At 43.3% G+C, this 14240-nt stretch overlaps 1 protein-coding gene across 1 annotated transcript in view; it reads right to left on the minus strand.

The window, feature by feature from the left end:
* Positions 1–6176: 6176 nt before the first annotated feature.
* Positions 6177–14240, minus strand: part of gabbr2 (gamma-aminobutyric acid (GABA) B receptor, 2) — a 172105-nt gene continuing 164041 nt past the window's right edge. Inside the window, exons 16-19 of the mRNA XM_071920182.2 lie at positions 14046–14228; positions 13075–13204; positions 8781–8898; positions 6177–6342 (exon numbers count right to left, since the gene is read on the minus strand). Coding sequence (XP_071776283.1) covers positions 6177–6342; positions 8781–8898; positions 13075–13204; positions 14046–14228 — 597 coding nt within the window. The remainder of the gene's footprint in view (positions 6343–8780; positions 8899–13074; positions 13205–14045; positions 14229–14240) is intronic.

The following is a 14240-nucleotide window of genomic DNA, read 5'->3' on the forward strand; positions in this document are numbered from 1 at the left end:
CATCATTAGCCAAAAAAAGACATAAACACCGGTCCAATAGATAGAGATCAAAGAACAGCTACTTTTCAGCCTTTGAAACTTTTTTAATTTACTATCACAACCAAAGAGTGGAGAGTTACGGAACATTTTGCAAATGCACAGAACAATTCTCTCTTGAATTCTATAAATGTTGGCTCACTTTAATCAAGCGCACAAAGCCCTCAACTGTCTACAAAAACACCATTTTCCCAGTTGTCCCATTGCCCATGAACCCAGACTTAAAAAGTGTGTGGGAAAGGTTATTCTTAATGATGAACAAAACATAGCTGCTGCTTAGTATGAGTGAAGTTGTGTGTGTGTGTGTGTGATTTGATCTACAGAGCAGCCGCACAGCCTTTCAGCAAAAACAAGTGTGACCTTGTACTTGCTTTCACACACCACCATAAAACAAAGGTATTGTGGCATAAAAGATGTCAAAAGAGCTCCTGTGAAATTCATGTGTGTGTCCTCCTCTTGCTCAACCCCCCTAATCTCAGTCCTCAGATCAACGCAGCTTAATGTGTGCATGTATGCGTGAGTGTGAGCTGGAGTGCAGCGCAGGCGTACTCGCTCGTCCGCGGCCGAGCCTTCATTTTTCCAACGGTACCATCACACGTGAGGGAGGATACGGAGGCGCGTCCCCTCCGCTGACGCCCGGGTCAACTTAATCAACCCGCCTTCCATTTGCACAGCGTGATCCAGCTGAGATGAGAGCCAAGGTCACGCAGCATTCACACACTGCAGCGCTCCTCGTCCGGAAGCCGCTCTGCAAAATCTGCGGTTATCTTTGAATCAATAAGCAGCGGAGGCATTATTTGGCTTGGACAGCTGAAGTTCACTTGATACCCTGCTGGGCTGTATGAACAAGAGCAGTTACAGTCACCAAGAGGGTAGCAGTCATCCTTCAAAACACCGAGGAATGAAAAATCTATTGGCAGCTTAAAAAATGACACTTTTAGTGTAGCTCATTTCGATTGAGTAGAAGCGTTTCTATACACATCTGCTTGAGCTTGGTATGAGAAAAAAAAAAATGCATGCATCCTTGTTCTTCATTTTTATGCGTCTGTGTGCAAGCATGTGTGTAATCCAGGCACAGGTGCTCTCTTCATATTCACAGGAGAGTTTTGCTGGGTCTTTTCTCTTGTACGCAGACGTCTGCCTTCTGAATTTAGCCCAAGTAAAGCCAAGAGGATGCAGAGTGTGTGCTATTTACAGCGGGGCGGCAGTAGATGAGTGTGCCTGGCTGCCACAGTCCCAGGCTGAACTGCTCCACTTCTCCATGTGGGACAGAGTTGGGCCCCTGAGCGGCCTCGTCTAGCACAGACATGCTAAATATTTGAGAGTGGGGATGGAAAAGCCGGGCTAGCTTTGACAACGGGACATGTGCACACACACACGCAGACACACACAGACACACAAAAGCAGATGCAGATGCAAACACACACACACACACACACACACACACACACACTCATCCCCTCCATCCTGTTTGCAACTGGGTTCCTCCTCACAGTTCAATTATTTATCAACCTCAACATACAAGGCTTTTCATTACAAATTTATTCTCCCTTCGCACTGCCTCTCTCTGTGTGTGTGTGTGTGTGTGTGTGTGTGAGGACAGTAGACAGCTCACTCACTCTGCATGCCGTTTGGTATTTCAAAAAAGTGCCATAAACTGCATTGGGTGGTGTATCATATGGGTACGCTTTTACAGTGTTCAGCCTTTTTTTTTCATGAGAGGAGCGAGGGTGAGAGATGGAAGATTTTTTGACTCAGTGGCATGACTTCTGACAGCTTAAAAGCTATATAGAGCACTGAAAGGTTATCAAAGTGTGTGTGTGTGTGTGTGTGTGTGTGTGTGTGTGTTTTGGCCTTACCCGAAAGACCTGGCACACCACACACAATACACATGAAGTAAGTAAATAGGGTTTCTCTTGTACGTCTCCACAGCAGTAGGATTGACATTCATAATAGTGAACATGATATGCTATTCTTTGTGGTGTGGCATTACTTTGTGCCTCTCAGGACAGTTTGGAAGAGGCATTATTATTTGGCAGGGTGTTTCATGAATACATTAACAACTGACCTTGTGCCCAAAAAGCAGTTATCTTAATAGGGTTTACTGGCAGTGGTTTAACCATGAGACGGGAATTCTGACCTTATTGCAAATGTATAATTTAAAAGTGCAGATTGTGGACTGATTTCCCCAACAAGTAAATGCCTTTACCATGAATCAGCGTTTTGGGAGCAGATTCCATCGTAACATGGAGAACCACAGGGATGACACAAGTCTAGCACATCAAGGACTTCACTGTGCGCTCTCTGCAGATGAAACAAACAGCGTTATTTTCAGTCTCACTTTATTTAACGATGATGTGAAAAGTAAAGGCTGTCCATAACATTCAGACAATTAAAGAAGAACGTTATTCAAAACCCCCCATAACAACCAATGGCTCCAAAAATGTTCATGTGTTCCAAGTGTGATACTTATTTTATACAACTTTTTCATATCTATACCTCATCTGTACATAACATAGTTACAGATACTGTAAATTAAAAAAATGACTTCCAAGTATCATCGTGGTGTATTTGTGAACGTCAATATTTCCTATGTAAAAATGAGAATGTACGTAAAGATCTTTTACATATATATATATGTATATATATATAGTTCTCTATTTCTTTCTGATATAAGAAAACAAGTTATTGCCCCTCTTGAACATGTTGCATTTAACATAGGTTGTTTTTTCACCTTTTTAAATTCTTAATTGAACTTAAAACTCCATGGGATACCACATATGAAACTGACAAAAAACAGTAACAGTATGGACCTGTTTGTTTTTCCACTTGATATATTCTTGTATATTCTTATATTTTTGGACATGTATGTTTCATGTTCTCCAGAAACCCTGATGATGATACATACAAAGATATGAATATATATAAGTTATTTTGATCTTCAAACTGAAAAGAAAAGGTAAAAGCCAAGCACCTCTGGCAAATACAAACCATTAGCATGACGCTGTTTATTACAGGAAATTATGAGCCCTTGAACTACCACCATTGCATTTGAACAATTTTAAGAAAATGTTGAGGAAAAGGTTAAATGAATCATAACAAAACAAAAAAATCAGGGCACATTTGAAAAAAAAAAACTAGAAGAACAATACCTGATGATCTGCATTTGGCATTTCGGACTGACGATAGAAAAGTGACTCTGTGATTCCGTAAATGCCAGGAGTGGTTTATTAGAACTGACCGTTCACTTCGCTACTGCCTTCACTTTATTGCCCTCAGTGCCTAACTGCTAATCCATGTATGTAGTTTACATGGCGGTGTTGAGAGTTTGTCCACTGAGAATCTTGGCATCGACATGTGTGACTTGATCAACAGGTTTAAAGAACTTAAAGCCATGTTTTGTCAGGAAATCAAAGTAAAACTGTATTGTAGGTGAGAGAATGAAACAACAGAGTGGATTTGTCACGACAGTCGCAAAAACAGAGGTAACTCTATGTGAATTATACATTTTATTTCATGCCGTCTTGAGAAAGCCAAATACCAAATATTCCATACATGGACACCATCATCAGGGTATCAGCAAATTGTACACAATCACATATAATGTAATATATAAAATGTGTGGTTGATTTTTCTTCTCCTGAAGGAACAACCAACCCTCAGACAGTGTCTCACTCACTTGTCAAGTGACCATGATTCTCTGGTTGGCAAAGGTGGAGGAGAAGCCGTGACTCCTTGGAGGTCTGTGCTCGGGGTTTCCCTGCCCCTGTGCGCAGCAGGGGGCTGGAAGGGGAGGAGCTCTCACAGGAAGTCATCCTGATGTGTCCAATAGCAGTTCGGTCTCCACGAGCTCCTCTCCCGCTCCTATTCTGGATCCTCCATTGGGCTTCCGGGCGAAGGCTGATTGACAGTATTTACTATCGGACACCAGCTTGCAGAGGAACTCCACTCCAGCTTGAGTGGAGCTGTCGCCGAGTTCTCCTACACTGTCCCATGCATTGAGGCGTTGAATGAAAATAAATCTATGACAGGTTGTACAATTTACAGATGTGTAGCTGATGTTGTAGATTGCTGGGTCAGCGCTATTATCACCTTATTGTGTACTGTGGGTCCTGCAGGCTACAATATAAGACAACAGGCACAGCGCTCAACAAACGCCTTAAAAACTAAAAACCAAGACACCAACGGTGAAACATATGTTGAAAAACAAACCTATTCAGACTCTCGATAAAAAGTCTTTTTTTCGGGAGTCCCTATTTGCTTTTTTCCTGTGTGAGGACAGTTTTACAAAGAAATGACGACACTATGTCGATGGCCCTTTTGCTCAGTGCAACCTTGTTGGGCCAAGTTCAACTGCACAGAATTACATTTCCATAGCAACTATGAGGTATGTTCACTGTTGCTAAGTGTGTTGTAAGTGATTTTTCATGACATTTCAATATATGTGAGAAAAAGCCCTGTGTCTGTGCTTTATGCTCTATCACTGTGACCAGCAGTGGTGACATCACCATCTTGGAACTGCAAGCTACAGCTGGCTGAGGCTTTATTACATGAGGCTTTCATGTATTCATCGCCTTTACCATCAGTCATGGAAATTCAGGTCAACCATTTGACACCAAACAAGTTGTGGAACTGGCAGACCTACATCCTCTCCAGCATCCCTTCTTCAGCTTCATAGTCTTTCATTTCATAGTCTCATGCCATTGACATTAAGCCCGCTGGCCTCAGCCGTGCCGCTTGGCGCTGAGGGCTAGGTTAGATGGACATCTTAACAGTCTGTGGAGACCACTCTGTGGGGATCAACTACGACCAGGCCAGTCACTAACGCCTTGTCTGAAAAGCACCTGAATTCATAAGGTGCTCTCTTCTGTTTTCAGTTTTCAGTGTGTATCTGAATGTGTGCATTTCTTGGCGTATAACACACATTAAAGACAACTGTGGAACTACTCTTGTGGTGTCTTTTAGCTCTATTTTCTAACATCTGCAGCCTTGGAGACCTGTTAAAAGGCGTAGCATCAATATTCTGTATATCATGCTTTTTGAGGACATTAAGCAAGTTGTAAAATATGAAAGGCCTATGCAAAGTTTGATGTGAAATCTTTAAGGAAAACTAGTGGTGCAAATTTAGCAAAGTGGAAAATGAGCCATGTGCATCTCCAAGTTAGAAGAATTGGCCCCTGGTGTCTTTTGACATTTTATGACTCACAGGCTTTGATGTATCTTACTTTGTTGCCCATGAGCTAATGTATCATCACACTGCAGTGGACCAGTAATATTACACAAACCAATCTCTATCTCTTACATATGTCTAATTCTTTGTAAGATGCCATGTTTTTTTTAAGTTTTAATTTGAGATTTTCATGACTTCCTGCCCCTATTACAAGCTCCACCCTTAATACCCCTTTAATTGTCCATTCACAGCATATACAAAGCTTACAGTACATCAAAGTCAGAAATGATGATATTTACATGTCTCCACAAGCTGGGGTGGGGGTGGGGTTAAATTGGATGAATCCTTTGTTGGGCTGTGGAAATTCCACGTTTCCACACCGGTATCCAGTCACTGAAGCAGTGAAATACTCAAGTTGGATGACAAACTCACACATAGCCGAGAGTACATACATACGTACGACGAAGAAGGAACAGAAACAGACAGTCCCCTCTGAAGCAGATAAGGCTACACGTCAGGTCAGGGCTGGTCCACCGCTGCTCGGCTGTTGGGGCGTCACTGTGTGTCTGTGTGTGTGTGTGTGTGTTTGCGTATGTGTATGTGCGTATTTGCATGTGCCTGTCTGTATGCGTGTGTGTTTGACTGCGCATATGTGTATGTGCGTGGGCAAGGGGAGCAGATGAACAAGGGGACGTCGCTGTGAATCATGGGAGTTTGTAAGGGTCATCCCGTGCCCACTCTCTCTCCTCCCACCCCTTCCTGACCGAGGGTTTCAGTTCTAAAGAGGTGGGGGGGAGGGTGTAGAGGTATGAAGAGTGAATCTCGGGCCCCCCTCCCTCTCTCCTCCCCCTGTCCTCCTTGTTCCGAGACAAAATACGCACATACGCTGATGATATCAGTCTATTTGTTGTAGAAAAAAGAACCATGGATGTCTCCTCTGCAAAGTGCCAGGTGGGGGAGTGAATGAAGCTCACAGGCCAGAGACCATTACCCGGTAGGACGGGGGCATGTGTCTGTGTCGCGGGCTGGAACCGGGGCTGCCGTTGGGGCTGGTACAGCTGGCATCAACCCCTCCTATGGACGGTAGGTAGGCATGGTGCAGGATGGGCAGCTGCAAGGACAGTCGACGCTGTATGCTGCAGATAGAGAGAGACAGTTATACTGTAAGAGGACGCTCATAGCGTGGACATTAGCATGGTTTATGCTGCCTTCTTTATTCTGAGGTTCTTTGAGGTTTTTTCCTTTTAAAAGGTGAGTGGGCAGGGGCATCCTGGTGGCTCAGTTGGCTAAGGCACATACCATGTAACTGTGACTGGGTTCGAGTCTGGCCTGGGACCTTTGTCATATGTCATCCCCTTCTCTCTCCCCAATCTTTCCTGTATCTCTTCACTACATAGCTAATAAAAAAACCAAACAAAAAAAGGGCATTCCACTCACTTCAGTATTTCTTATTTATTCAGACAGTTGGAAAGCATAGACGGAGACAGAATTGGGCAGACATAGGAGACAAAGTTCTGGCAGGATTTGACCTTAGCCCAACAGGAGCACGTGTGGCTCCAGAGGCAGTGGACTTACTCACTTGACTATTCAGATTTGACATAATTATAGTTTGCTACATCGATGGTGTCATCGCATCCATGAAAGATACTGTGATAACACTGGACCGACAAGAGAAAGGATAGCTCATACCTGCCCTCTAGCGATTATTCTGACTTTCTCTCCCATTCTTCAGTTTCGCTACCTCCCAGGCAGCACCCTCCTTCCCCTATCCTAGTCCTCTCCCTCCCTACTAACCCCCTAATCCACCGTGCCTCCAGGCTTTTGGGATCGTCTGACAAAAAGAACATTTCATGCTTCCGCCTGGTGTGACAGTTTGCACCGTACCTCGCCAATGCCACCACCACCGCCAGCCGTTTGCAAGCCAATTACATAACCAAATGCCAGTTATGTAAAAAATCAAGAGGGGGGGAAAGTAATTCGAGGTCATTCAGCACTAGACCTCGAAGAAATCTCTTAATTGGGTGAACTTTGAAATATTAATGGTCCTCAGGACTACAGAGTTATCCTGACCTGTTCTATTTTTGTTGGGAACTAAATTTTGCTTGCTCATGATGTAATTGGGGAACCTTTGGGAGCCACCAGATTGCCATCCCACACCTTTTAATTGGGAGTTTGAGTTCTACACACACCCCCATGACACACATATACATGTATCTACATCATCAGAACAGTCACAGCACAGGTTGAGCTCTTTGCAGCACTTCTAGGGCAGGTAAGGCTTTAGTGTCTTGTTCAAGGACATTTGGAATAGAGCTGATCTTTCAACTGTCTAGTCGTGGGACAGGGCATTCTGAGTTGATGCAGTATATTTTGAGATCCCAGTTGAGAGCAAACAACCTGAACAATGTTTACCTTGTTAGAGAAAGGTGTATTGCAATCATTTTGTTGGGTTTCGCAAGGATGCACCTATACCATAGACACTACATTCTGCAGTTATACATACCTAGTACTCTTCACGTTTATCTTTGACAAAGTGTTATCACTCATTCTGTCTCCTCCACCTTCACTCTCTCTATACCTCGTTTCTAACTTCTTTCTCTACATTCCTCTCTTCTTTCTCTTCCCTCCTTCTCTCTCCCTGCCTCTTCATCTCTCTTCCCTCCATGTGATCAAACATTCATGCGGCATGGGAATAGCTCCGAGTGTTCCTTTACTTCTGTTCTCCTCCCTGTCTATTTTCAGAGCTGCTTCCAATGCGAGCTGTAAATCACTGGTTACATAAGCCTCTGTGAGTCTCTTCTTCTTTCGCTCTCTCTCTCGTTCTATCTCTCTCTCTCTGTCCCCTTTCCTATCTAAACATCCTTCTCTCTTAATCCGTTGCTCGTGCCGTCTCCTTCTCTCTGCCTTCCTTTCTCTGTATCGCCCTCTATCCTCTCCACAGTATTCCCCCCCCTTGTCTGCTCTTTCTCCCTTCTCCCTCTGTTCCTCTATCTTGTGCATTCTCTTCCTAGTCCTAGTTAAACGAGTGTAGGAGGGAGGGCTCTCAATGATGCATGAAGTCCCCCCCCCACCCACCCACCCCCACCCGTTGATGAAGTCGACATCCCTCAGCCTTGCTGCGTTATGAATAATAAGTGAATGTAGATCTGTATTTGTCGCATGAGTGTTTTGAGTGTCCAAGACCATCATCTTTTAAGAGTTGGGGCAACATACAATCAGCTGTATGTCTGTGTGTGCCTGCATGTCTACATGTGTATGAGTGTACGTGTGTCTGACCGTGAGCAGACATGCTGCGAGTACGGGCCCAGCATGATGGGAGAATTTACACATATGTGGTTATATGTATGTTGATGTGCGTGGGAGAGAAAAGTACGGGGCCTCAAAACTGGTCCATCCTCTCGCAGGGCTCGGTTGCCAGAGCAACCGCCTGAGAGCTGCTGGTGGTTGCGATACATCTGACGTCTAGTCTGATGAGAAAACCGACAAGACAGAGGAAGAGGGAGGGCGGGGGGGCTGTGAGGAGGAGGAGGAGGGAACAGGGGGGAAGAGGTGCTGAAGGAAAGGGAGATCTCACTGTTCGGGCGAGTTGATATCCTCCAGGGGACCTCTGTTTATTCTGGAAGGATCCATGGAGCCCCACTGTGCCTGCGGCTTCTGCTCCAGGTGGTTCTTCAGTATTGACTTCTCCCCATCTGCAGGGAAACACAGGGAGACATCACAAAAAACATATATGATCGGTGGCGACTGAGACATCACACTGAGCCGTTATACAGTAAGTTGCACTGTGGCTTCCCCCACCTATGCAGCACCTGTGAAACTTGAATTTCAGTCGGTCATGTCGACCACATCTCTCAACTGAGTGTAAGCCATGATGTTAAAATAGGAATCTGATTGCATAATTTAACCACACCTGTATTACACGATGAGATATTTCAAGCACAAACAAAAACAACCAACACCTGCAAGTGATGAATTCAACAGATGGAAATAGAAGCCTCCAGTCTCAGAAAGAGAGAGAGAGAGAGAGAGAGAGACAGAGAGAGAGAGATACAGAGATAGAGACAGAAAGAAAGAAAGAAAGAAAGAAAGAAAGAAAGAGAAAAAGAACAAAAGGACAAACAAAAGAACGAAAGAACGAAAGAACGAAAGGAAAAGTTGCCTCATGCTGTGTCTCCCTCCAGAGAGGCAGGAGGTGGCGGGGACAGAAAAAAACTTCCTGACATGATTTCTGCATTTCCCTGATGTCACAGAGGGAGGCAGACGGTGAGGATGAAACACGATCAGAACTGCAGTAAACAACCTTATCAGTTTTCCAAAATGGCACCTGGAGAGTGGAATGATCCTTTTTTCCCTGCAGAGTTTCCCCTCCAGTTGTCCCAGATTTCCCACCACTTGGCATTCCGCTGACCTGATTCGCTGATCGCAGCGCTGTACTCTGTGCCCTCATTGGACATCTGAGCCCGCAAAACTATTTTAGAGCAAAACCAGCCCTCTGTGCACTTTGAAAAAAAGCCTAACCTTGTAGCTCTGAGAGCTGTGTTAAAAGCACAGACATAGATATTTATACACTTCATCATGGATTCAGACACAGCACATATATGCATGCCGTTAAAATATAATCTTGTTTTGGGGATTAGAATATCAGAAAAGAAAGTGTTGGGTGTAATTTTCCAAAGGTCACATGGCTATTGCTCCCTGCAGCAACAGCGCTGATCTGCTCTGTATTGTTTGAACAGTACAAACTGCATTGACTATCAGCTATCAACTATGTAGCAGAGATATAAACATGATCTAAAATGTGGACAGGCATGATGTGCAGCCTGAGTTGGGGCTCCCTCAGGTGCGCAGACCAGCGCTCGATGCCAGTCGGTCAGACGCACAAAACCACACCTTGCCTCTGTCATCCTCTGGCGTTCTCCAGCTCCGCCATGTGCTGGTACATATTCATGAAGACAGGGAGAGAGAGAGAGAGAGGGAGAGAGAGAGAGAGAGAGAGAGAGAGAGGTGGAGTGTTGCTTCTCACCCTTTGTGAGTGATTGTAATCGCTGTTGACACGGCGTCCTACTCTTATAACAGCCACTCATTCACGGCCTCCAATACATTTAGACCAGCTCTCTCATGAATACTGATGACTACAGTTAAGAGCTTGGCGATGATGGTGATGACTGTCAAGCATAAGCAGATTGAGGCCGGGACAAGTTTATATGCTGGTGATCCTTACAGGAGGTTTAATGACCTGTGATTATATTTCCATAATGTGGGTCAGATTGACCGTATCTAAAGTGCTGCGTCCCTTTCTCTGAACACACGCTAAATAAATCTGAGTGCCGAGGTAAAGCGGTTATTTTAGCTCTTGTGAAATCTTTTGAGAACTTGAAACAATTTCTTATCTAATAAAATTTGGTATGAGCCAGTATTTTGCTTTGTCTTGGAATGAGAAATATGAGTCAAAGATCTCGCAGTAGTGTGGTAGCTCATTTGCTAATAAGAAAACTCGGCACTGATGTCTTGCTCTCTGTGTTCCCTTTTCGAAAACACAATACACTGAGCTGCTCCATCAACCAGTAGAGCAATAACACGCACAGCAGTACATGTCATATTTCATTTCCAAACTATCGTTATATGGGTCCCCATCACACATTAACTCCCCTCCCCTCCCCTCTATATTTCTAAAGCCAGACACGGTTTGGACTAAAATAGAGGGGAGTGTGCTTGTGTCAGTCTGTTTCTATGTCTATGGTCGTGTTTGTATGTGTGTGTGTGTGTGTGTGTGTGTGTGTGTGTGCATGAGAGCAAGAGCAAAAGCTAGAGGAAGCAGAGAAACGGAAAGAAACAAAAGCAGCAAAAAGAAAAACAGAAAGAGGGAGTGAGAGACATGTTGCTCTGCGAATGTACTCATTAACTGCCATCAGTTCATTGCATAACCATGAACTTTCACAGATGAGGAACTTCTCAAACAATTCCGACACGCTCCGCTCCCAATCCGCAGAACAAGCGCAGCTGTTTTACTCTTTTACCTTCCAACACTCAGACAGATCCATTAGACACCCCTGAGAGCATCATGTGCCGGCGTGTGCGTCAGAAGCGCCAGATCTGGCTGCCATATATCGGCATCACCCTGTGTCTGTTAAAATTGGTGACTAATGCAGGCGATGCTGCTATACCACAGCAGGCTATGGGTGCAACGATTCACCGATTCAAAACGATGCACCAGGCTTAATAATGTCTAAAATACAGCTGCATCTATTCGATTCACAAGGCCTGTATCAGGCAGATGTTGGGAGGGGGATCACAGCTAAACTGATGCGGAAAAGCCCGATATGACACACATCTTTTCATTTTAGCACCTAATAATGTAATTTACTCCTTGTGTGTTTCCATACGCTTGTCTCTGCCAGTGTTGTCAGCCCAGTAAGGATCATGTCACGTGTCTCTCTGCCCCTCGCACAAAGAAAACAAACTTTGCCCCCTCCCTTTCATACTCCTCTACCCATTAGTTTGTCGACCCATTAATGTGGCGACCCACTTTGGGTTTTATAATAAAGGTGGAAAACTTGATCAAAATGTGGTACTATGCAAAACTTGCCTAGCAGCAGTGATACTGGTAGCACTATTAATCTCATGACCCATTCTAAGAGATGCCATGGACTCGCTGTGGGAGAGTGTGTCCCTGTTTGCCCTCTTCACCTGCAGCCAGCAGCAGCACTAGTGATGAAAGAAGGTATCAAAACAGCTCTGCATGGTCAAAATCCATTACTGAAGCTACTGCGTATGTAAACATAGCAGCAAGGTGTTAGTAATAAACAATAGCCTGTTTGAAAGGATTATTTTGATGTGACTTTCATTTTTTCATTTCATTTGTTCATCAACAAATGAGATTCCACATATCATGGTGATCAAAAGAAGACCATTTTACTGCACATCTTCCTCTGTCACATAAAACTGAATTGATTTATGCTTAAAGATTGCTTCTTGCAACCAGTTGCAAAACTATGGTAGAAGTAAAATGGAACAATTTGGACTACATTGAATCCCATCGTATTGCAACGTATTGAACTGTACTGTAATACTGTATTGTAATGGGATGAATTTGACTGTATTAAATTGTTGGCTGCTAAAAATGTATCTTAGGTGCATTGGATCATTGATTCTGTATTGACATTCGTATTGAATTAGTTTCAGAAGGAGAGATACAAACTGCTACAGCAGACAGTGCACTCTGCAAGTGGCACTGTGGAAGCAAATGGCCAACAGTGAAGGCAGCAGTAGGTTAGTTAGTAGTTTCACTCTTAAGTATTTTCATGCAAATTATGGTACATCAAATTAGAAAAGGTAATATCAAATTGCAAAATATTTTTTTAAATCAAATTTCTTCAATATTGCAAAAAAGTTCTTGCCTGAAGCAGAGAGGTTTTTTTTGGATAAAGAAATTCTGCAATTAATAGCGACTAAAACACATAAATGTCATATAAATAATAAATAATTGGCCTGAGCAATGGTTCAATGGTGCACATTCTGAAAGGCTGTCTGGAAATATCTGTCCACCACAACCTCCCAGAAATATATATTTGCTGTTTGCGTCTGTTTGTACAATGCCTGTTGTGGTTGCATGGTCATTAGTTCATAATACAGTGAATATTGCCAAGTGCATTTCTTTGTTTTCATCTCGGGAATACCATCAACATTAGCTGAAAATAAAAAAATAAAAACTTAACCAATAATGATTAATTGTGTCTCTATTTTTTTGGTGGATGTGATTTCTGATGTAACCTATTTATTTCCTCTAATCCATGTGATGAAAAGTTGAAAAAAAAGTTGCATAAAATTATATATATTAAAAAAAACACAAAACATAGCTAACTTCTCACCTTTGCCATCGGTGAAGTTGCGTATGCTGAGGATGTTGTTGGCGTCGGGGTAATGGTTCTGTTTGATGTAGGGAGTCTTCTCTGGAGTGTCCTGCAGCTGCATGGTCACTTCCTCCAGCTCCTTGTCCAGCTTTGGGAGCAGAAAAACAGACAGATAGATTAATTCACTGATAAAACAAGAAAATCATTTTGTGTATGAGGAAAATGTAAAAAAAATGAGTACTTTATGAACAAAAAGTTAACTGTCTTTTACCACATTGGACTTGTTTTCATTAATCACCGACAACAGACAACCAAGCAAAAACATGCTATAATGATGTTATCAGCACAATAAAACCCCAATGTTGGGTCTGATGTTTTATGAACAACAAAGTGCTGTCGCTGCTTTTTACATTTGAAAACAAACACTGAAGAATGTCGCAGACTGCTGTCTGCCAAAGACACAATTTCCTATTCAACATTACTTGTCCTCCAAGAGTGTCTGAGTATCTCGGCATTTGCCACATTCAGGAACAAAAGCAAGGACAACAGCAGTAATTCATGTCTGATAGATCTAGAGAAAGCCTAGGTGATTGCCTTGGGATTTTTCCTAATGTCATTCAATGTCAGCAATGTAGAACATCACGTTTTTAGGAAATAAATCTGAAAGGACGTACAGCTAGGCAGAGAGACAAAGCTTTTTGATAACGCATAATCTTTTGGTGAACAGTGTCGCTTTTATTAACAATTAACAATCATTTTATTAAGAATGATTTAAAGCAATTTAGAGAGTTGTTGAGAATTTGTACATACTGCTGTAACACAGAAAGATGATAAGAAATCCCCAAAAATCTGATCACAAGAATGAACTGGCCTGCTGGTTTCAACTAGAACAACTCTTCCAATTCAATGCCAATGAATGTGTTGAGCAGAGCAAAGTGACTCCACAGTGAAAAGAAGTGCAACACAACTGTGCGCTCCTCAGCTCAGACCTCTGTTATCCTCATGCGGAGGCGGTGGTTGTCAGTTTGAAGGCCATCCAGCCGCGAAGTGTTGGCCTGGTTGACGCTGGTGACTGAGGTGGAGGTCTTGGAGTCCTCCTTCTTCTGGTTCTGGGTGAACTTTAGCCTCCGGTTCTGGGTGGCCGCGTCCGGGTTGGTTCTCATGGTGATGAACTGGGAGAAGGG

The sequence above is a fragment of the Centroberyx gerrardi genome, chromosome 19, assembly GCF_048128805.1.
Source record: "Centroberyx gerrardi isolate f3 chromosome 19, fCenGer3.hap1.cur.20231027, whole genome shotgun sequence".
NCBI lineage: Eukaryota > Metazoa > Chordata > Actinopteri > Beryciformes > Berycidae > Centroberyx > Centroberyx gerrardi.